This window comes from Merops nubicus, unplaced genomic scaffold (genome assembly GCF_000691845.1).
Source record: "Merops nubicus isolate BGI_N331 unplaced genomic scaffold, ASM69184v1 scaffold7851, whole genome shotgun sequence".
NCBI classification, from domain to species: Eukaryota; Metazoa; Chordata; class Aves; order Coraciiformes; family Meropidae; genus Merops; species Merops nubicus.
The window spans coordinates 35,107-57,871 of record NW_008590296.1 but is presented as its reverse complement, the minus strand read 5'-3'; the positions used below and the strand labels follow the sequence as shown (position 1 = coordinate 57,871).

General features: G+C 35.9%; 1 protein-coding gene across 1 annotated transcript in view; it reads left to right on the top strand.

Moving 5' to 3' along the window:
• Window positions 1-21,924, top strand: part of DNTT (DNA nucleotidylexotransferase) — a 94,443-nt gene extending 72,519 nt beyond the window's left edge. Inside the window, exon 11 of the mRNA XM_008949884.1 lies at window positions 21,772-21,924. Coding sequence (XP_008948132.1) covers window positions 21,772-21,858 — 87 coding nt within the window. The 3' untranslated portion in view covers window positions 21,859-21,924. The remainder of the gene's footprint in view (window positions 1-21,771) is intronic.
• Window positions 21,925-22,765: the final 841 nt, after the last annotated feature.

Below are 22,765 nucleotides of genomic sequence, written 5' to 3'. Positions count from 1 at the left end.
AGTGGCTTGGGAGTGTTAGATAATGGTTGGGCTCAATGATCTTAAAGGTCCTTTCCAACCATAGTGATTCTGTGATTACATAAGGACATTTTCTTAGAGTTAGAAAACCTTCTCAAAGGAAAGTTTTCTAAAAGCTAAAAAACGATCAGGAAGCAGATATCCCTTGTGCAAACTGCTCAAATGTGGTGGCTTAGCCCCAGGCTGGAGCCAGGCACCAGGCTCGCTCACCTCCCCGCCCCCCAAAATGGGAGGGAGAAAAGGGAGAAAAATCCAAACCCCCGTGGGCTGAGATAAGGAGAATTTAATACAACAGCGCAGGAGGAACAGCAAAAAACAGCAGTAACCACAGGTATAACAACACCTAACAAAGGGCAAGAGGCCAGAGCTCCCTGCAGGGACTGTGGGCGGCCCCCGCAGCTGCACCCTCATAACCCCCTGACCTGCCCAGCCCGGCCCTGCTGCCCCAGCATGGGGTCAGTGAATGACCCCTGCCTGGAGCTCCCGCCCGGCTGCAGGTGAAGAACCAGCCCGATCTGTGCCGGACCAGGAAATCAAAAACCCTCAACGCAACTTTACCTAAGGTTAATTAGGCACCATAGGTAAAACCTGGATGACATCTTTTCCATATTTCTCTCCTCGTTTGATGAAGAGAGGTTACCTGATGTCACTGGCTCTGTCCAGGCAGACACAGTTTCGTGCATGACTGTTAACAGTCACTGAGGTGTAATTCAAAGGCTGGGCCAAATCCTTTCTGCTTCATTCTTCTTATTTTATTATTCTGCGTGTGTGTACAGCAAAAGGGATAGAAAGGTTAGGGAGAGTCAAACTAATTTTTGATCCTTATGGAAGCCAAATCCTTTCCTTGAAAATATTTGCCTGTCATAATTTGAAATTTTGCAAGCTGGTAAAAGAATCGATGATATAGGAAATATACCTTTATAATAGTGCCTCCAAGAGTATGTATTTTTTAAATTTTTTAATTTTTTTTTTTAATAAAAGGCAACAGTTTCTTGGTTTGCTCTACATTGCAATATATAATTTGGTACATTTTATTCTCCCATATTAATATTTATCAGCCCTTTGGCACTAAAACTTCCACTACGGTGGTCACTGCCTGAAATATGATGTGTGTCAGAGAATTCCATATTGCAGCGTTCAAGGGATTGCATCAGGAGAGAGTCCTGTTTACTTTAATGTATTTCCAAAGGGGTTCTGACAGGAGTAGGGAGCATTAATACAGTAGTTAAGAATCAATTATATAGCTTTGCAGAGAGGAACAAAAGGAACAGATATTTTCTCCAGAGACTTGTTACAAAGTTAAACTGTGAAATTATTCCTCAGCCTTGATTATTTTTTTCCTGGTGTGAATCTTTCTTATACATCTGTAGTTTTTGGAAGACAGTGTGCAACTACCTGATTTTTAACTGATGATCTTTTTCAGTCCTGTAATAAAAAGGGCATTCTGTAGATCTTCCTTTGGTAGGAAAATTGTGACAAATATGGAAAATTTACTACCAACTATCTGTCAGCCTCCTTTTCATAAAATGAGTGAATGTCCAAATCTGTGCCTCTTTAGAACTGTGTCCTAAAACTATGGAAATCAGCACTTATATACACCAACTTGAAGTATGAAGTTTCTGTGATTTACATCAGAGATCAAGCCTTACAGAGGTCAGACCTTACAATGATTCTCACACTTACGGAATGAAGGAGTTAATTAATAGACCATCAGAAAGAAAGTTAAATTGTGTATTCCCTCTGTATTATAATAACATTATTGTGCTGATTACGAATGGCATGACACATTTATGAACTGGGCCAATAAAATTCTCACTGTAAAACTTTCCTGATTCATGAATGAACAATATGCTGAGGAAAGTAGAAGTGCTTTTGCAAAAAAAAAGAATTTAATTTTTCTGTGTAAACCAGGAGTCAGTTCAGCTGAACAATAGGCTTATCCTTAGAAAAATTAAGGTCTTTAAACTGGAAATCATGGCATCACTAGTTGTTTTTACGCCCCTCTGTGTTGGACTTGGAGTCATTTATCCCTTAACTCACTGTAAAGAATTTTTGGTGTACGACATGCACTGTGTCTGAACTCAGGAGCTAATAAGGGTGTAAGCACTGATCTCTGTTATGTGTTTACATAATGTGGTCATCAGTTCATTGTTGGTACTGCAGTTTTTAGTGTACATGTATATATAGGATTTGCCACGTATTGAGATTTGAAGGGCAGTTGTAAGCAAGTATTGTCAACACACTGGCAGCTTTTTACCTGGGTGAAATGGAGAAAGATCCAACTAAAGAAGATACAGCTATAAATCCTGTTTTAAACACCTGTCTTTAAGCTGAATAACCACCATCTACTTGTGTGAGAATGCAATAAATATGTGTTTTACTTTCTTTATGAGGTTTTATTCTTTTTAAAGAGGCTAGCAAACCACAGACTTTTTATTCTTAAAGGAGTATTCATATCTTGAAGTATGAGTACTTCTCCCCTTCTACAGTGTCAGAAACCTGGAATAAGATTCAGGAACTGCAAAGGTTGTTGGTTGCTCCTTTACCAAACTCTGGTGCTTTTAGCTAGAGTAGAGTATCCTTGTTGTGCAGAAGGGCGCTGTGGAGAGTGTCTGAAGCTGGACTCTACCATAGTGGATTTTTGCACTTTTCACCAAAAGGGTGGGTAAGACTTAAAGTGGAATTACTGTTCTTCCATGAAATGCCACTCAGACTCAAGTGTGTGCTTTTCTTCAGTAAGAAAATTACTTCAGGAAAAACAACATTGTTCTCCAGAATATGAAATGCTATGGTCCGGTTGGCTTATAAACTTAGCATCATCTCTGAATTTCAAGTTTGCTCCACCGTAAATACAACATCCTACTGTCTGTGTGTGTTCTTCATGCCTCCATTTCTTCGTCATCTGACATAATTTCTTTCAGTTTTGTACCCTCCCATAGTTTTGTAGACTCCTGTGTTGCTGGCTGGTGGCTACAACGTAGTGGTGTAAAATGTCAGTTTGGGAAGTTACTTTCTTTCCTGCAGTATCACAAGGATCCAGTAGGCTCTTGTGAGCTACCTAGTGTGCTGCAGTACTTCCGGAAGACGCAAGCTATGTCTTTCTGCTGAAATTAAAGTTAAACTGTTTTAAATATAGCTTAGATTCTGGACTGTAAGCACTAAAATGAAATTCAAGTTCTGAAAATTTAATCATCAAGAAAATCGATGGTTTTAGTTTAAGCTGATTTTACTTTAACTTCTGTTATTCTGACATTTGCTATTAGCTGCTCTTTGGCATTGCTGCAAAACCTTTTTATTGCTTGAAATTCTACAGGACCATAAATATCTTGGATTCTGCTTTGTTTCTTTTCCTGACTCTGTGTCCCTGGGTGTTATTTGAGGTTACAGTTTGCAGTTCATAAATACCAGACTGTTGTGATCATGTTCTTCCTTGTAGCTCATCCATTTGAAGACCCAATTCAGATACTCAATATTTGTTATGAACAGCTGTAGATTTGATGCAGTCTGGCTGATTGAAGCTCTCTCTGCTTCCTCTGGCTCTCTGTGTGTAGTCACTGGGTTTTAAAGATCCTTCTTCAGCTTCCAAAAAACCTGACATACACGTTGTTAAGACATTATTCCTGTCACTAGTACCCGAAGTGTTTACACTGATCATTGTGAAGACAGTTGTCCCACAAACTTCCATTCTCTTTGATGAAACACAGCCTAGATAACCATTAACATTTGAAGAAGGGGTTGAATGAGCATTACTAAAAGTAATGTCGTGTTTTATCAGTTTGATTCTTCAGGGCTGTACACTGTCCAAACACTGCATTTGGAAATGTCTTAAGTGCACAGTGAAATTACTTTGAAATTTATATGTAAAATTTTGCATCTCCTGCTGGTGTTTTGGCTTAACAGAGAAAACAATAAGAACAGCTGTTAATATATGAGGAAGGCACCTGTATAAAAACTGGAAATAACATCTGGAGATGACCTACTCTATTTGTGCCTTTTCTTACTCTGCAATAGGCCTATTCTTGCCTAGTACATACATCTTTTCTTGTATCCCTTTGTAACAGGGCACCATGTGAGGGTGGTAGACTGAAGTGATGACAGTCAGCCAAAGTACAGCTTGTACACAGTACAAAGGTACATCATGTACCAGTTAAGGCATGTGACATCAGAGGGCATGTTCAAACAAATCCCAGGTTTTCATATTCTCTGAATGTTTTCTGATCCTTCTTTTATCCTTATTTGGCTTGTGAAAAGGCAACATGAGTAGGAATTCTGACATTTGGCATGAAGTGACAATTGTGTGAGCTGAAGAGAATGTCCATGTTGTAATATGGCTTGAAGCATGAGGATGGCCCACAGGTTTGACTATTAGCTCGCACCTTGGGTCTCACTGTAGTCAAATTTTCTCTATAGTTTTAAGCAAGTCATTTAACCTTCCTTGATCTCACTACCCAATGGTAAAACCTAACTCCCACAATGCAAAGGTGCAGTAAGAATAAGTAGTTAACCAATGTAGCAAAAGCCAGTTCAGTTTAATGAAAGATTTTGATCACTCAGATTTTGCTTTTTCCTATAACTAGGAGGAAAAAAAAAAATTAATGAAAAATTCAGATAATTCAAAATTTGCTTGTTCGCTTAATCAGAGAGAAAGTGAAAATGTTGACACTTTTTGTAAAGGGAAATACTTTTTCAGTCTCATCTTTGGAAGCAATCAGACAGATCAGACTGTTCCAAACCTCCAAGATGAGACAGCTCTTGGGGCTGCAAGCTCTGATGTGCTCAGCTTACCTGGCTGCTCCAGGCTCATGGACCAAATAAGCTCTGGGGACCCTGGCTCTGATGCAATTAAAATTACTTCTTTGAATACAGGTTCCCAGTAGCCTGTCAAGTAATTTGTTGAGAAGATGGCAAGCTGGCAGGAGCTCAAATAGGCTTAGATTTTTAAAAGTGCCTGGTAAACTAGACACTATGCAGTTTTTGTTTGTGTGTTTTTTTTTTTGTTGTTGTTTTTTTTTTTTTTTTTTTTTGTTTTTGTTTTTGTTTTTGTTTTTGTTTTTGTTTTTGTTTTTGTTTTTTCTTTTTCCAGGGCAATATTTTGATAATTACATCATATTTATGGGACATCCAGGTTTAGGTGCATAAGAAAATTCTAATGAAACAAATTTCATTAGCATGTTTTAACTAGATCTCTTCACAAGGGATATTATGTTGGTGTGACTATATGTGTGTTAAGTAGAAATACTGTTTCATAGAACTGTCTTTTCTCTGGGAATCCCCGGAAGTTGTATCCCAGTGTTTCTCTGCCAGCAGAATCTATATATCCTGTTTCTCCATAGAGCTTGATGTGAGGATGCCCCAGACTTAAGTAGAGAAGATGCTTCTGAAATATATACAGTGCTATGCAAAGACCAGCCCTACCACTTATACCATGGATAAATTTGAGATTTTAAAATGCAGGATTTAGCAACCTTTTTTATTATTACTTCCTAAATAAACTTCCTTCTTTGAGGTAATTTAAAGCTAGTACCATTACCAAATACTCTAGAACCCATTCTGTCAGGAAATAAGCTGCTTTTTTGTTATTTTTAAATTTTGGCAACTATTTGGAAGCTATTCCTTGTAGCTACAGTAAAGAAGGATATTTAAAACTTCCTCACTGTACTTCACACAGTTTCAGCTGTAGTGGGATTCTCTATTGCTCTTTCCATTGATTCAGGGTATATCCACCCTTCTTGATGCCATTTGCTGTTCAGAAGTTACTCAGAGCCAAAGAACGTGGTTGAAGTCTGTTTCTGGTTCAGCATCTAAGCCATAAGCACTTCCCATTTCGTAGGACACGGCTGTATAAAAGAGGAACTAGTTTCAAGTGCTCCATGCAAGAAGTTCTGAATTATGTATTTCCTTAAATTGTTATCTTTTGAGCACATGAGTGCTCAAAAGTGCTTTTGAGCATCTGATCATTATGCTGAATGAGAGGTGGGATGGGCTACATGCAATAAGCTTCTGTAGATACTTTATTCACATTTCATGACACAAGAGTTCTAGGGATGGTATATGGAAAAGCTTAAGTGCTGGATCATGGCCTTGTAGAGAGTGTCTCTTTCCTACACTTTTATTGCATCGCTACCCAATGGAGATCCTTAAGCTGTCTGTGGGATCTGAGGATTGAATTTGTCTTGTAGATTTTGATTTTTAACTTATATAAACCCACATATTTTCACAATATTCCAGAAAATCACTTTTAAGTTGAATTACTTTATGCAGTTCAAGACAGTAAAATGAAGTGGTGTAAATAATTAGCATTGTTTTTTTGGGTTTTTTTGGTTTTTTTTTTGTAAAGGAGTAGCTGAGGATCCTGGGGTATAATAGATTGATTAAATTATTAGCATATGAATGTAATTGCAGTAACATTGTAGGTTGTTCTGTTTTTGTAAGAGGAGGGTCACAAGCTTTGTGTTATTTTGAAGAATCATTGGAAGATAAATTAGTGAGTAGTTTTATGTCCTATGAAACTTTAAGATAGAAATAGCTGCCTTAGTGTTTTCTATTGTTAAATAAATATTGGAAAACATAAGACATTATACAGAACACTGTATATGATTAATGACAGTTTTGCATTTAAAAACAGTTGTGTGAATTCTAATGGCATTAAATGATATTTAGTTGTTGAATAGCAAGAAAGGTGGTTTATATGACTGCTTTGCATATTAATTTCACAAGATGCTCTGAAAACTTTATAATGGGATCCAGTTTTGCAAAACATTAAGTGCTGTATGGCTACAAAAAGAAATAGTAAAACCATATGCTACCAACTTTATTAAAAGGAATATTTAGTTTTCCTTGGTAAACCAGTATAAACAAGAGAGCGGAAATGTATCCTGGGATTTTCTCCACACTGTGAAGATCACTATTGCACAGTCTTTAATCACTTGCCTGCAGAAAACATTTCTATTCATTAAAATCCTTATCTGACTCTTCAGGCAGGGCTTGCCTTGTCTGTCTTTCCATAAATCTGTAAAGCCAAATGAAGGTGTGATTGCAGCCTAGGTATAATAACTATTATATGACTGTAATGTTCTGATGAGCTGGCTCAAGGACATAGGTAAGTTTTCTGAATTTTGCTACTACTCATCATTTTCTCCAAGTAGTTGTTTCTCATACGACCACCGTGTGTGCAGCAGGCAGTGCATCCAGTCATGCATAGCAACATACTTGAACTTCTAGCTTCCCACATGATACTCAATTCCTTCTCTGTCTGTGTTGCTGGCAAGTCACTACTTTCACAGTTATGGTTACATGGCAGTAATTTTTATTTTGAAATAAGTGTTAACTGACAATGACCGTGTTGTTGGGAAAAGTTTTGTTCATGTGGTGGCTTGACTTAGAGGCTGGAAACAGATCTGAGGAAGCTACACTGATTGCAGATGGCTAGGCTGTCACCTTCACTTCCCAGAAATTTATAAACAAGTCTCCTAATAAAAAGCCAGCTTTGTTTTCCAAGCATTGATTCTTGTCTGTCACTACCCAATATGGTATTTCTCAAAAATATGTATCACTGGGAAGAAGAGCTGGCTGTGATTCTATACCCTTGTGTTATTACATAAAGATGTGTAATATTCATGTGTTTAACTGTGTATTCAATAGTTATCCAGGTATCTAAATCAGTTTTCTTGTCTTATCTAGGAACATTTACTCCACACTACCTTTCAGTGAAAAAAGATGCTTGCAGAAGTTTACTTGCACACTTAAAGAGAGATTTTAAATGATACTTTAAAAACTGGATGCTGTAGTCTTACTTTGGCAGATGCTGCTCTAAAATTATGAAGTTATAACGGTGAGAAAGTCAGCCTTGAGAATATCTTAATGAATTAAACATGTTGCAGCTGTAGAGTTTGCTTTAGATGTCTGCAATAATGACTGGATTAAAGCTAGAGTAAACATAAAGATCCAAAGTTTATAATACTGATTTCCAATGTGATCAGTTGTTCACACAATTGCTACTACAATTAAACACTAAGTCACTGTAACAGATGCATATACTTTCATTTATGTTCCAATTCTTCTCACTCGCTCTCAGTAAAGTGGAAATTGCACATGTGATTTGGGGGATTTGTTCCTTTTGCACCTGGTCTATTTTTTAAAATTAAGAATTAATCTACTTTTCTTACCTCTCGGTAAATTAAAAAAAAGATTATGCATTTTCTTCCAAAGTGTGCTTCTCCCCAGCATCGTCTTAGTGGTTTGAATGTTTCAGTATATGATTGTTCATTTTGACAAAGTCTACATGTAATTCATGTATATATTTAGCTAAATTTAATCCCTCTGTAATAGCAAGCTGTACATCTAGCGCAAAGATAAATGTACCTAATTGTTGTTTCCTTTGCTCAGTGTGTTTTCTGAACAGTTCAGTGAAACCTCAAAATGCATGAGTAGGTACAGATGAAGAATATTTTAACTATACTTAATTTCTAGGGCAGAACAGAGCCAACAATTTTCAAGTGTACTAATTCAATTATTCTATCAGCGTACTTGGGCAAGTTATCGAATGTGGGACAAGCAGCATATTTTAAAAGAAAAAAGAAATTGACTGAGAAGAATCTAGGTAGAGAGGAAGCTGGAAAATTAAAGGGCCAAGGGGACAGAAAGGAAAATGGGGTGTGGAGGTGGAGTGAGAATGGGAAGCCTGTGGTGGATGTACATTTTTGATAAAGAAGTGCAGAGTGACCAGACAAAGTGATGGGGAATGGAAGGGGTGTATTTCATTAGCAGATGCATTGTGGAAAAGAGTATGGGTTGGCTGAAGACACTGAGCTGAAAAAAAGAATGGCTGGTGAGAGACATGACTGGAAGTTTGATGTACTGAAAAATAAATTCATCAGGTTGATGATCTAAGGTGGCAATAAGAAATTGGTTAGCTTTCAATTGCCCCAAATAACAGTAAATTGTGCTTATCTCACTTTACCCTGGACGTGGCATGACTAGAGCCTGAAGTTACATTAGAAATCTGAAGTGAGAGATCAAGGCTACAAGTTAGCACAGGGAAGTAGAAATGAGACAAAGCTAGAATAGATTCTGATTGTGAAAACTTAGATTGCTAAGACTGATTGGTTCTACGTTGGCCTGCAACCCAAGATTGCTGTCAGTGCTGTCAGTAATATTTATTAGCCTTGTGTACAGGGCACAGTGGATTTCCTGCTTAGTGAAAGAAGCCTAAGTATGCTACAGGAATTGAAGGAAGCATTATTTCTTCAAAGAGCAAGAAGAGTCTATGCATATATATAGGAAAATTGAATTAAGGTTAAAATACAATCAACCACCTTCTGGGACTTCTTAAATTGTAGGTCTTTGATTTTACAATCTCAATAAAGTTCTTTTGAAGTGGATTGTTTATAATAATCCCATCTGAACTACAGTTAACTGTTTCATAAAATCCAGGATTCTGCATTTTTCTTTTTTCATTCATATGAAGCTTTATAAAAAAAATAGAATAAGCCAACTTAACAGTGTTTGACAAGGTAAAGCTACTGTAAATAACATAGAAAAAGAAATATAGCTAAAGTGGAAAAGGAAGTAATCCTTGTTAGTATTTTTAAGGACTTTGTGATAGGACACATTGAGAGAGAACTACGGGGAACAAGAAATTTTGTTATGTTTTTGTTTACAACAATGTGCTCTATAACATGTTAATGTTATAACATTTTGCCTGAGTTGCCAGATAGGAAGTTCCAGGTTTCTCTACACTTTGTGTGCCCAAAACTGCAAACATGTTCTGGTAGTCTGGATGATAATGTATTATACTCTTTATTGTGGAATGTTTTTGATTATTAAAATTGTAATGGGAGATTGGATGCACAACTATGTAGTGTTTTGCAGTGAAGTAACCACACATTTCTCATTTTTAAAGATACAATAGTTCCATTTTACAGTATATCATAATATTAACCAGATTATTCTATTTTACTCAGTGAATCTACTTTTTATTCTTTAGAAATTTCATACAAATAAACCTTTAACTAGAGTTAGAGAATAGTTGTAAGAGAAACATTCAAGTATTGTATTTCTGATTAGAAACACAGGGCATGTCCAGTGATAAAATGAAATGAGAATTTATTGTTCCAGCTTCTATTACCTTCAAAAATTATTCATGCCCAGAATTATTAGAATAAGTTCCTCTGCACTATTTTACATTAATACCATTACACATGATTTTGCCTGAGGGTATTGAGTCAGTGGGTAATGCTTGTAATACTTCTTTTTCAATCATAGTTGTTATAGTGTCAATTTCAAAGAGTCACTTTTTTCTCTCTGATTTTTTTTATCATCTTATTTGTAGCTGGATTAGAAACAGTTTAGTTTTTATTATACAACTGGAAATGTGATGGGAAGATTACTACAGAAAATATCAGTTTAACATGAAAATTATATATGAATATAAAATAATGTCAGAGGCACTTCAGGTTATTTGCTACTGAAAACCATTATGATCCCATCAGAGGGAAAATACAACGTCTAAACAGTGCTGGGGAATATTATTATTGAACTTGATTAAATATTTCGCATTTCTAGAACAATTATTACTTCAGCATCTATGTTCTATAATTAACATATTATTTGTGCTGTTCATAGTCTCATTCATAAACATACCATAGCTATTTAGCAAAATGTCAGATTACAAGCAAAGCAAAAATCACCAACAGTCTTAAACAAAACCTCTCAAAACCAACAAACAAAGCCACCCCTGTACCCTCCCAAAAAAGATAAGAATGGGAAAAACAAAGAAGGAAATACACGTAAAAGTTCTTATTCCTGTTGTTTAGGAGAGTTCTAAAAGATAGATGCTCAGATAGCATAGCAATTCACAAGGTATAAAAACTTTGTGTTGACCACAATGAAGATAAATACTACTCAGAGTAAATAACAGGTAATTACTACACAGTTCCTTGGGCCTTGATTCTGTCATGGCTTTTAATCAAGCAGTGTCTTTGTGAAAGTGATGGAATCAGATGCTTCTCAGGCTCACTAGCAGTGTGAATATCAGAACCATGGAGAATTTTCATTTTTCCATGCTACTTTCTGACAGTCTTTGTACTACATGAGATAATCACTGAATAAAGTTATTTGATAACTTTTGTGTAATGGCAGGTTTGTATCCATTTTTATCTGGAAATTGCTTTACTTAGACTTTTTTTTCCTTCCTCTATTCCCTTTCTTCCTTCTCCATAAAACCATTTAGCTCACTGTGAGCATTACTGATTACACTGATTCTTATTAAGACTTAGCCTACCCTAATGAATGAGCTAATGATTTTAGAGAAGTAGCCACCATTTTGTGGATTGGTGTTACATTTTATTCACATCATTTAATTGTAGATTGAAGGCCTCAACTTCATATTGCGCAGAGGAATGCAGGAATTGATGGATCTTTTGTAACACTTTCTCTGCAGTGGCTTTGCATAATTCTGGGACTGTCACTGGTGTAAAACTGCAAAGTTTCATTCTTGTAAATTAACAATAGCATAGAGAAGGAAGAGAAAATAGCTGGCTTCCTGATCAATGTTTGAAAAGTTTGCTTTCAACTTGGTCATTACAGCTCAATAAAGAGGGAGAGGAGCTGGTTGAAGTGCTAACTGTAGGCTGCGTGGCAGAACATGACAGACCTGAATGACAGTTTGAAATCCTGGTGCAGGGACTGCACCTTTTTGTTGATGGCCATAAATAGATGGATTGAGGAAATGCATATCCAGCTCTTGAAAGGAAATAGGATCATAGCCACTGGGGGTAGACATTGATATTGCCAAATCCTGCTACTGAAGTCAGTAATTTTTAAATGTTGATGGCAGCACTGGGCTCCTATTAATTATTTTAGTAAAAAACTCTGTATACTACCATATGTATTCCTTTTTGACAATATAGCATATAAAATAAAATCACAGCCTGCTGTCTTGGTTAGCATAATGCTCAATGACTCAAATTCTGCATGATCGGGGTAGAACACAGCATGGAGCTAGATATTCAGGAAAGAGTTTAAAGTAATATACTCAACAAGAAGCTAGTTTTCACTCACTTCTCTTGTATTATTATAAATCATACTAATCAAGTAGTGTTGCTTGTCTTTAGGTTAGTAAATTCAAATACAGACTCCAGCACATGGTAATAACATCAGCAAAGTGCTTCTTTTTTTACTGCTATGGGAGTTATGCATTTTCTTATAGGTTTCTTCAAAAATTATGGCTTATACCTTTCAGAGCTATTATCTGACCCAATGCACAAGCTCTGTCTGCAAGAAATCACTGCAGAAAGTGATTACTTTTGATAATGAAGAAGATGGGAACATCTTTCTGTGAGTAAACAAGTTTTGAAAAGGAAGTTATTGAAAGACTTTAAGTTTCCAACATCCTTCCCCACCCTCCCTTGCAGCTGTTTTTGCAGAGTCGCTTTGGAGGCACTGCCTGCACCTATCTCTCAGAATGCCACTCTCTCAGAAATCCATTAAGATAAACCAAAAACAGGTTAGTGTTTTTGTCTGCTGCAGGGCTTTATTAAGACCCAAAGAAGTTCATCTAGACTATTGACAAATTCTCTTTCTACCCTTTCATCCTTGCTTTTTGGCTGTCTGGTGGCTGGAGTAAATTTATGTGGTTCTGCAAATATTGGTGGGAGTACTATGTTCTGACTCATTTTATTAGAGATTTTAGTTTGAGTTTACATCTACCTGAAAAAAAAAAAACAGTTCAGAAAAGTCTGAACTAAAATTCCACTGAAAATTTCTTTCCACTACTTTCTTCAGTTTTGCCTTCCTAACTTGTTATATGCGTTGCACTCATTCTCAGTATCAAAGTGCTGAACTGCAGAACCTCATCAGCATGTTCAGTATTGTAAGAAGTGCTAGCACAGGAGGTACTTTTGGGTCATCTCAATTCAATCATTCAGTAACACTCTCCTCCATACTGTTTTGGTTTTTTTTTTTTTTTTTTAAATTATTATTATTTTTATTTTTTTTTTAAGTCCGTTACTGACATCCTTCCTTTTGTCCTTCTCCCCTCCTTTATTTTTTACCTATTTTTAGAAATGTTACTAGCATCTCCATATTTATAATTCCAGAATACACTTAATTGAAGTTGATGGGGATCAAAAATATAATCAATTCAAAGTGTTTATTTTGGGACTTAAAACAACTTAATTGTCAATAAGTAGAAGGTCCAACTAATTGTGCCATGGAGTGAATTTGGATAATTTTTCATCAGTCAGACTGTATAATATGATTACTTCTCTTTGAAGTGACCTTTCTGAGAGAAGATATATGTGCATAGCTAAAACAGAACACGTTTTCTTTGTCTTGTCTTCTCTTGAGATTTCCCGACTCAGTTTCTTTAACAGTGGTCCTTGTGCTTGCCACATCCAAGAATTCCTAGATGTCTGCATTCTGCACATTCAGTGATTGGCCTTGGAACTTGACTTTTTGTTTGAAAAATATGCTTTCCTTGCCAGCGGCTGACTTTTCTGTGACCTCAGCATTTTCAAGTTTTCTTTTGGTTGTGAGCTAACAGAGATATTCAGGCTAGTAAGGCAGAGTAGGCTTCCCAGGTGAAAAGCAGCAGTGAACTTACATGGTTTCATAATGCTTGTTTGTTAAGGTTCAACAAAAATTCATGCAGCCCAGTGTAGTCAAATGAGAAAGCCCCTATCATTGGACTGTCTTTAATTTTAGGCTGAGAACTTACTTTTCTCTTTGTGTACTGCCAGTCACAGGAACATTTAACTCTCAAAACCAGGAAAAAACTGGAATTATATTCATATAATCCATTGGGGGTATTCCTAAGGACTTTTAAATTTTATCTGACAGAATCCATGCAGCAGGATTGAATTATTGATACATTGATATTCATTTCATACAAAATTTAGCCAGAAAGATGCATGATTTTCTATTGTAATAATTTATCTGCAACATTGGAACAACTAAGATAGTAACATGTTGTTTGCTAACTGACTTTTTCCCTTCTTTTTTTCTTACCTTTCAGGCAAATCTCATTTCTGGTTTTAAAGAATTTTGTAGTGCAAGCACACAAACTCTTTTCCTTGCAATTCTGATTCTACAGTTAATGAAAATGTGACTAGTTCAAGCTTTCAATTGTCTATTTCTTTCTATTCTCATCAGTCTTTTGTGGGCTAGAAGAAGTTGCTTGAAGCTATTGTCACATATTACATTTAATAATGATATACCAAGAAACAATTTCACATACTATTGTTAGCTTCTTAAAAGGATTTCAGCAATAGTTGTTTTAGCATTTATAGAAATTATCCTGTAAAAGTGACAGTTGTTTGCACCTACTCCAGCTTCTTTATTTTATTTTTTATTATTATTTCTAACATTTTCATAGACGATAAATAATTTAATGCTGTACCCATTTATTGTCAGAATTCTGCTCTGAACTCAATAAAATATGAACATTGAGTACAGAAATTAGCTGCAATCTAAGAATTGCAGGAAACGTTGCAACAAAGAGACTTCAGTGTATTGTTTTGTGGACACATGATTGTGCAGGCATTTTTGATGCAGCTCTCAGACTCCCTTGTTAGCTGAATACCTTCAGCACGATATGCAAGATTATAGGTCAATATAATCTGAAAATCATCAATCATGAAATAACAAAATACATACCTACATTGTAAAGTATACAGTTTAAAAGGCTAATTTATTAAAAATAGTAAAAGTTTTATCTTTGTAAAAGTTTTTGGGGGTATTAGTGTGACGTGTGCAGTGGTGGTGCGCCAACACTTGCTCTGGGAAAGGTGGTCCAGTGGCAGAGAAAAGACAAGGTAATGTGAACATTGCCACTGTTAATCACATGGAATGTGTTTGCTACTTGACACATTACTTCTGTTTCTGCCTTCACAATTCTTTCTGTAAGCTCATTTTATTAATTTCATTAACAGCTATTTGTATATTTTTACAGCATATAAAAATTATTTGAGCAAACGGAATCAGAGAAAAAGGGAGTGTGAGCAGCTAAATAGCTTTGAACCCTTAATGTAATAAGCCATTGTAGTATATTCTGTAAATCGTGGGTCATTGGTGTTACAGTGCACTGCTTCTTTGAATGCAGTGGCCTTTCATAGCTAGAGAAATGCTTTCACACCTAGGAAGCTATTGTAAGCAATGTAAGTAGCATCATCTCTGTATTAGCCCCAATTATCTTTAATTAAAAATCTTTAATTGACTTGGCGTAAGTGACGACATGTGAACATGTCACTAAAGTATCAAATACATATGTAAAGATAAATTTAAGGTGCATTATGATATCTTTACTATAGCTGATTATGCAAATCCTTTTGTTACCATAATTCATCTCCAATTGATGCAAAACTTATTTTCAGAATGGACTCTGTCCAAGCACAATGAACAGATAAGTTCCAAGTTTGCAATTGACAATCTGTTGTCTTATTTTCTGTTGTTCATTTATCATTGTCATGCTTACTGCCACTGTAATAATTCCAGACATGTAAAATGATGGGGGTTTAGACTGCTTGGTATTTATCATTCTGTATACTGGAAATAATATAGATCTGAACATATTTCCATTATATCTCCATTTTAATAATTTGTAAAAGGAAAGCAAATATTAAGGTAATTAAGCTTAATTACCTTCTGAATAGATGTCACATGTGAAAAAGTATATAAAAATTAGCAAGAAAAGACCAAAATGAAATGAGACAAATCCCTAACTACCCTGTGTAGGAGTTTGCCCTTTAAAGCATGCCACATCACCAGGATATACAGATAAGGAGAGAATAAAGGTATATGTTAATGACATTCCAAGATACTTGTCTAGAATCAAAGTTGTTTGAAACATTTTTGTAATTTGTTAACAAGATGATGTTGGCAATATTCTGTCATCCACTACACACACACTCCCTCTACCTCTCCTCAATTTATTTGATGAAAGAATATGTCAAACAGAGTCCAGACAGACCTTAAAGACCATGGCCCTTCACAGTCTTTTGCAAAAGGACAGAAGGTGCCTCCTACTTGGTGTTATAGTTTTCCAAAGGATAATGAAATCCACTGGAGGATGATTGTATTTGTTCTGAATTACAGCTGTAAAGCAAATAAAAGTCAACACTATGAAAAGAGTAGGAAAAATGGGATATGGAAGGAAATTTTTTGATCTTTGAAAGAAACAATGGACCAAATTGTTCCTTCAAAGTTCTGATATGGTCTTTTTGAATATGAAAGTTATCTTATATAAGTGGAATTCATTATGGGAAAGTGAAAACAACTTCATATACATTAAGCACTTTTCCTGTGCAGTCTAGTTACTAATGATTTTTTGCTATGACAGTCAAGAATAATGCTGAAAAGAAGTACAGAGTTGGGCCAGTAATCATCCAGGAAACTTGATAGTTAATTCCAGTTTCTTAGTTAATACCAGGTATGATAAGGATTTAAAGAGAGAAATTAATCAAATTTCCACCATGTGTCTCATGTTCAGATCAGTGAGATGCAAATATGTATATATGTTGTACACAAACCTGGAGTACTTTGCTCTCCAGCAGGTTGTGCTGGTTTGGAGGCATTAAATTCCATTTCATCAATGATACTATCTGTGTAGTTGTACTGACTTTTATTTGAGGTACTTTTATTCTAACTAACTTCTCAAGTTCATTTTGAGATGGGGGAAATGCTAATGAAATGCCATCGTGATAGGCTGAGTAATTTATAGTATTATTCAATTATGATATATTACTCAATTTGGTGTTTTGCAACACATTTTTATTACCTGGAATCTGATTAAATGTGTGCTTTTCAAGAAGGCTGAGTTAATACTGATGGAGACTTTGTTTCAGGAGCTTTGTGTACACAAAGCTGGCAGAGAGTTGCAGGCAAAGCAACAGCTCCTATGTCTGCTGCATGAATAACCTCAGGAAAGTGTTGTTTTGTTCAATGCAGTGTTGGGAGGTTATCACTGCAGTGTTTTTCCTTCCTGACCAAACACCGGAAAGGAAGATGGGAGGCAAGTGTGGGCTGGGTGTCTAAGCAGTATAGTTTCATTTCAACAGCTTACAGAACTGATCTAGACTCACTGAAATTACAGGTTAAGTACATGAACAGTGCATATCCAGTGACCTAAATTTTTTTTTGTGATAGGAAGATCCTTTGTGTTATGAAAATCAAGAATTTGTGCACAGTAATTTCTAGTAATATCTGAATTCTCATGATATTTACTTCTACGTCTTTACCAGACAAATTTCTGATAATTTTTTAGAGGTTTCTTATCTTGCTGCATAGGGTCAGCCTGCTTGCATTGAACTACTCAAGAAGTATGTTCAGGAGACCCATGAAGGTAATCAACCCAAATGGAAGAGAAGGCAGGTACTTTCCAGTACATTCAACTGTTTCTGATTAAATTACATATATATAAAATCAGTAAAATCTGTATTTCCCCCCCAGAAAAAGCATGTGCTCTTGGCCAGTGCTGTTTTATATAGTTGAAACTAGAATTCCACTTTTTTTGAGTAATGGTTTTGTTTTGCTGGCTTTATTGTATTAAAATGTGATACGAAACCAAGTGACAATAGTATAACATCTGCTTGAACTTTGACAGTGCTAGTTTAGGATCACATCAAGCAGTGCTGGCTCTGTGCCTTTACTCCCTACTTCTCTTTCATCAAAAGTATTATTGATCATTAATGCCAAAATGAAAAATAAGAGGTAGCAATTCACATAAGAAAACATCTGGATGGCAGCTGTTCCACACTAAGTGTAGTTAATGGTCATGTTTGCAACTACAAATGCAATATTTACATCCATTGAAACAACAGAATTGATTAAAAGGGATAAGAGCAGCGTGATATCAGCTGCTCCAGAGCATTGTTTTCCATAAGTTTGATTGACATTTGGTTGATTTGGCATGTCTTGGATCTCCTGAATATTAGTAAGAAGCTGAAAAAAATCACAACTTGTAAAGCAGTTTATTACTTCTCTTGAGCAAAAAGAAAGAAAAAAGGAAGAAAGACTACTAATGAATGCAATGATCAGATTTGCACCACTCTATAAACTCTGCAAAGATTGACAAAGAATGAAAATCGTAGGTTATGATTAGCATTAATAACACATTGCTAAAACAGGTTTCAGATATTAGCTAGTGATTGATTTAGAAGCATGGCTTGTAGCTACTGAGAATGGTATTCAGCATCAGATACTTTGTATTAGAAATTTTTGCTGTCAGGCAAATAAAATGAATTTTGCTTGCAGGAAAACAAAGTGGGAAATGGGATGAAATTTGGGGTCCCAGAGATATGAATAGCTTCTATTAGAGAGTATCTGTAACATCTGTCTACAAGTGTAAGATCTTTTTTTCTTGTTTTAATTTTTTTTTTTTTTGCAGTAAGGTATGTGTATGCATTGCTCTTGTTCTTAGTGATAGGAAAACAGAAGAATACCCCCCTCCCCGATGTCTAAAATCCTGTTCTCCAAGGACACACTCTAGGAACAAAATATCCCAAATATTGTTAACCTGGTGGGCAGTTATAAATGTCTTATTTCCTTTTATTCTGTTCAGTATCTTCTTTCTTACTTTTTTTTTTTTTCCCCTACTCCTGTCTCTATGGAAAAGGATCTGTTTTCCCCTGGTTGTTGTTTTTTTGTAGGTTCCTTTTATTCCAGAATCTGACATCTGAACTTCCTAGGAAGCAATCTGCAATTGCAGACACAACTTTGAACTGTCAGTTCATTATGAGTATGTGATTGTTTTTAGCTTTTCATGCTCCAGCAGTGCTCCGTAGTTGTCTGGGGCACTGTCTCAGGCATATGCTGAGAATTTATGGTAGAGGATAAAATACTTTAGAAAACTAGAGGCTTTTTATACTACATGTGTCAAAGCAAAAAAGCATACCATGTTTGTATTTTTATTTGATTTAAAGAAAAAAAAAAAAGTCCCTGAAACAATGGACCAAATTGTTCCTTCAAAGTTCTGATATGGTCTGTTTGAATATGAAAGTTATCTTATATAAGTGGAATTCATTATGGGAAAGTGAAAACAACTTCAAATACATTAAGCACTTTTCCTGTGCAGTCTAGTAACAAATCTCTGGTCCATACGAAATGTACCACTGCCTGAAATCAATGCCTTTATGGCAGAGGCAATGTCTGCTGACCTCAGTGTGAAAGACTTTACTTCAATGGGTTTGGTTTGTGTAAACTGCAATTTATAGATGACAATTCTGCAAATGCAAGTCTGGGTAATGTAAATGCCAAGGAGTTAATATGACAAGCAAGTAGCTTCTAAGCATGGCAATGCACTATTTGTGAAGACTGCACTGTACATATTGATACAGGACACTGCAGAAACAGTTACAACTTTAAAAATTACTTCTGGATTTCATAATTTTTTTTCTTAATAATTACACTTTGCCATAGTTACCATTGACTAACTATTTGCCTATTAAGATTGTTTTTGTCTAATTAAAAATGAATTGTCTCCAAATAGTGAAAAAGTTCCATATTCCTTAACTGTATAGCATTAATTTGCTAAGAAATATAAATGACTTAGTAACTTTGGATGGTTTCAAGAGGATATCAGCCAAAACTGATCTTAAATACCTACTTTGTTGGTTGAGAACTCTGGAACATCAGAATCAAAACCTTGTATTCTGTCCTTCCAAGCTCAAAGGAACACTGATGGCCTCTGGCTTTATTCACTCAGGAGCATCTAACCACTACCATCCAATTTAGTCATCGTAACCTTTCTGGCACAGTTAAACTGGCTTTCATTCTACTTTGTGGCATTGAAAAATAGCTGTTAGCAAGCTGCCAGCTTGACTGCTCTGGCTGTTGGAGCTGAACCGCTGCAATGGAAAGCAAGAGTAGATTTTGACTTAGAACTTCAAATATCAAATACACCTACAATGAAATGGAAACAAGTTTCTGATTTAGTTGAATCCCTGATAAAGTTTGAAATCAGCTGACAATGTTACATTTCAGTTTAGGGTTTCAGTTCTTCATTATGCCTTGGCAAAACTATGGCTCCTGCCAGGACTGAGATATGGATCAGGCAATTTAAAGAATGGGTCTGATGGTGATTCACAATAAGCCAGTGGGTACTAACTGATCAGGTGAATTGCACTGATGATGCACAAGCATATTTCAGGTGCAGCATGAGGCTGCTGTGAGCTTAGTGGTTTTGCTTTTCTTTCTGGCTTAATGTTCTTCCTGCTTTCCTTCCACTGATGCAGCAGCTCTGACTGCATTATGTAGCCTTAGCATGCTGAGGTGTCATACTGCATCACCAGGCTGCAACCCCATCTTTCCTACCAGTGTTGATCATCTTCTCTGCCGACTGATAAGTAACAGGAGGGTTGAAAGAAGAAACAGCTAAGTGTCAGTAACCAGAAGCAGGATCTATGTGTTTCAGTAATCTGCCTCCCTGCTGTTTTCTGAGTCCCTTGAATTATATGATCTCAATGGGAGTAAGAGGCACCATCCATTTCAGGGAGTGAAGGAGAGCAAGAAGGAGAGAAAACAGAGGAAAAAGAAAGAAAAGTTGTGAATCCCTGGTGCTCTGATTGTTCCACTATATCATGGCCCTGCTCTTACCTAGTTATGGACTCGTCTTCCTGACCCATTCCTGCGTGTCAGGCACCTGGAGGCACTCCTTGGCAGATGGGAAAGCAGATGTGCTGGCAAAAACTTTCCTAAACTTTAAGGTAGTCAGAAATTTTCCTGACTCAGTGGAATTGATCAATGTAGCTCTCTAGACAGCATCTCCTCTTTCACAGTAGAAAGTAAATCTAGTAGATTATGAAACCTTAACCTGGAAGGTTTCATGACACTGGAATTAAACATAGTTCAGAGCTGAACACTCATTGTGACCTAACTTTAAATATTTCAGGAATTGCTGGAATATTAAATATTCTTTTTCAATAGCAATGAATTCTTTCTTGCTTTCACACTCATCTAAATGGTGAAGTTTCTCTGTTTAGGCATTCATTTACCTTAGCAGCTTTTAAGGTTAATATTTACTTGGGTGATGAAAGGAATGCATAAAGCTATGTACCTTACTATCAGTCATCTTACAGGAAGTGGGCTTGTGGGTGATACCTTTGCAAGAATCCTATCCTGTATTATCAGAAGTGCAGATATGAAAAAAAAAACCTGGTTTCTACTGTAAAATATTTATTAGGAGTATGTGTGTTAAAAAGAAAACAGTTGCAATTGTTAATCCTTCATTTTCAGCTTCTCTTGCTTTTCCAGATGGAGTATTTTGTTTGTTTGTTTGTTTCAGATAAACCTTCTGTAAGTATTAGAAATTTGGAAAGCATTGATGCTTTTAATGCCTGGCTATACATAATTAGTGTAACCATTGAATCAGCTTAAATGCATTTATAGAGAACATTACTATATTAGTTATAAAAAACATTGATGACTTTATGAAGAAAGTCAAGCTATTGACCCTGATGGAAGGGAAATGCAGATTTTATTTGAGTTCTATTCCTAATACTTGTGTACAGAGGCTTGAACAAATAAATCAAAACAGAGTTGTAAATGTCATTAGAGCTGAAAGCATCAAGCAGCATTAGAATTATTTTTTAACTTGCTTTCAGATTTCAAGGTCAGCACACTGATGAAAACAGTGTATTCTGTAGAGGATACAATGGATAGAGCTGTCAAAAATTAACTCCTTTTAAACAACAAAAAACATCAATTGAAATTTCCTTCTAACATCCTTATTGACTTTCTTTTTTTATATTTTTTTCACAGAAGATCTTTCTCAAAGCTGGAAGTGAGGAAGAAATCTTTGCACATCTCGGCTTGGATTATGTTGAACCATGGGAAAGGAATGCTTAAAATGATTTGCCAGTCTACACTGATCATTTGTCAGCAGTGGTCTTTCTGCATGTCTTGCAAACTGATTTACGTAGATATATATAAAAATATGTGTCTATATGACAGCTAAAAAAATTTAAATATATATTAATGAGAAGCCATCATACATGCTGGTGTTCCTAGAAAGGAAGATCTTTTCCAGCCTTTTCTGGTTTAGTTTTTGATTCTTCTACATGAGAATAAGAAGATAGAGCTTGTTTTTGAGGGAAAACCTGAAACTTGTGAGATTTTTGCTTTTGATAGGAAATTAACATTCCTGTGAACAATACTTGCTTGTTAAAATAGGCAGCTATGACAGTAATAATACCTAAAAAACAAAATATTTGAGCTGAGTTTGAAAATTACTGAAATACATGCTTATCTTTAACTGAATTTCCTAAGTATTTGCTGAATCCATATATAAAAATGCTATTGTATATAACACTTTATGACCTAGACAGTAATTAGTCTGGAAGTCTCAGCAAGTTGAGGCTTCAGCTATAGTATTTTTCCAGGTAGGGCACCGCCCTACAAAAATGGTGAATAAACTGAGAATTCAGCAAGAGCTAAAAACATTTCTCAGGAAGGGATTTTTGGAAAGGAAATGTGGAGTAACTTAATAGCAATCTTCGGTTGTGAGGAAAACACACCATAAATTTGGAGTGATTGGATGGATTGGGCTGATTTAGACTAAAGAAGATTCAGGTGTGTGACATGATGGTCCACAAACAGGAATTTACATCATAACCTGCATGGAAATAACTGCTCTAACTGTCAGGCTGGTGGTTGCTCCAAGGTGAAAGCTTTTAATTGTCTGTGCTCAATTTAGATAGCTGGAAATGTATTTATTAGTAGATCTATATATGTACTGGAATGGAAGTTCACCTGA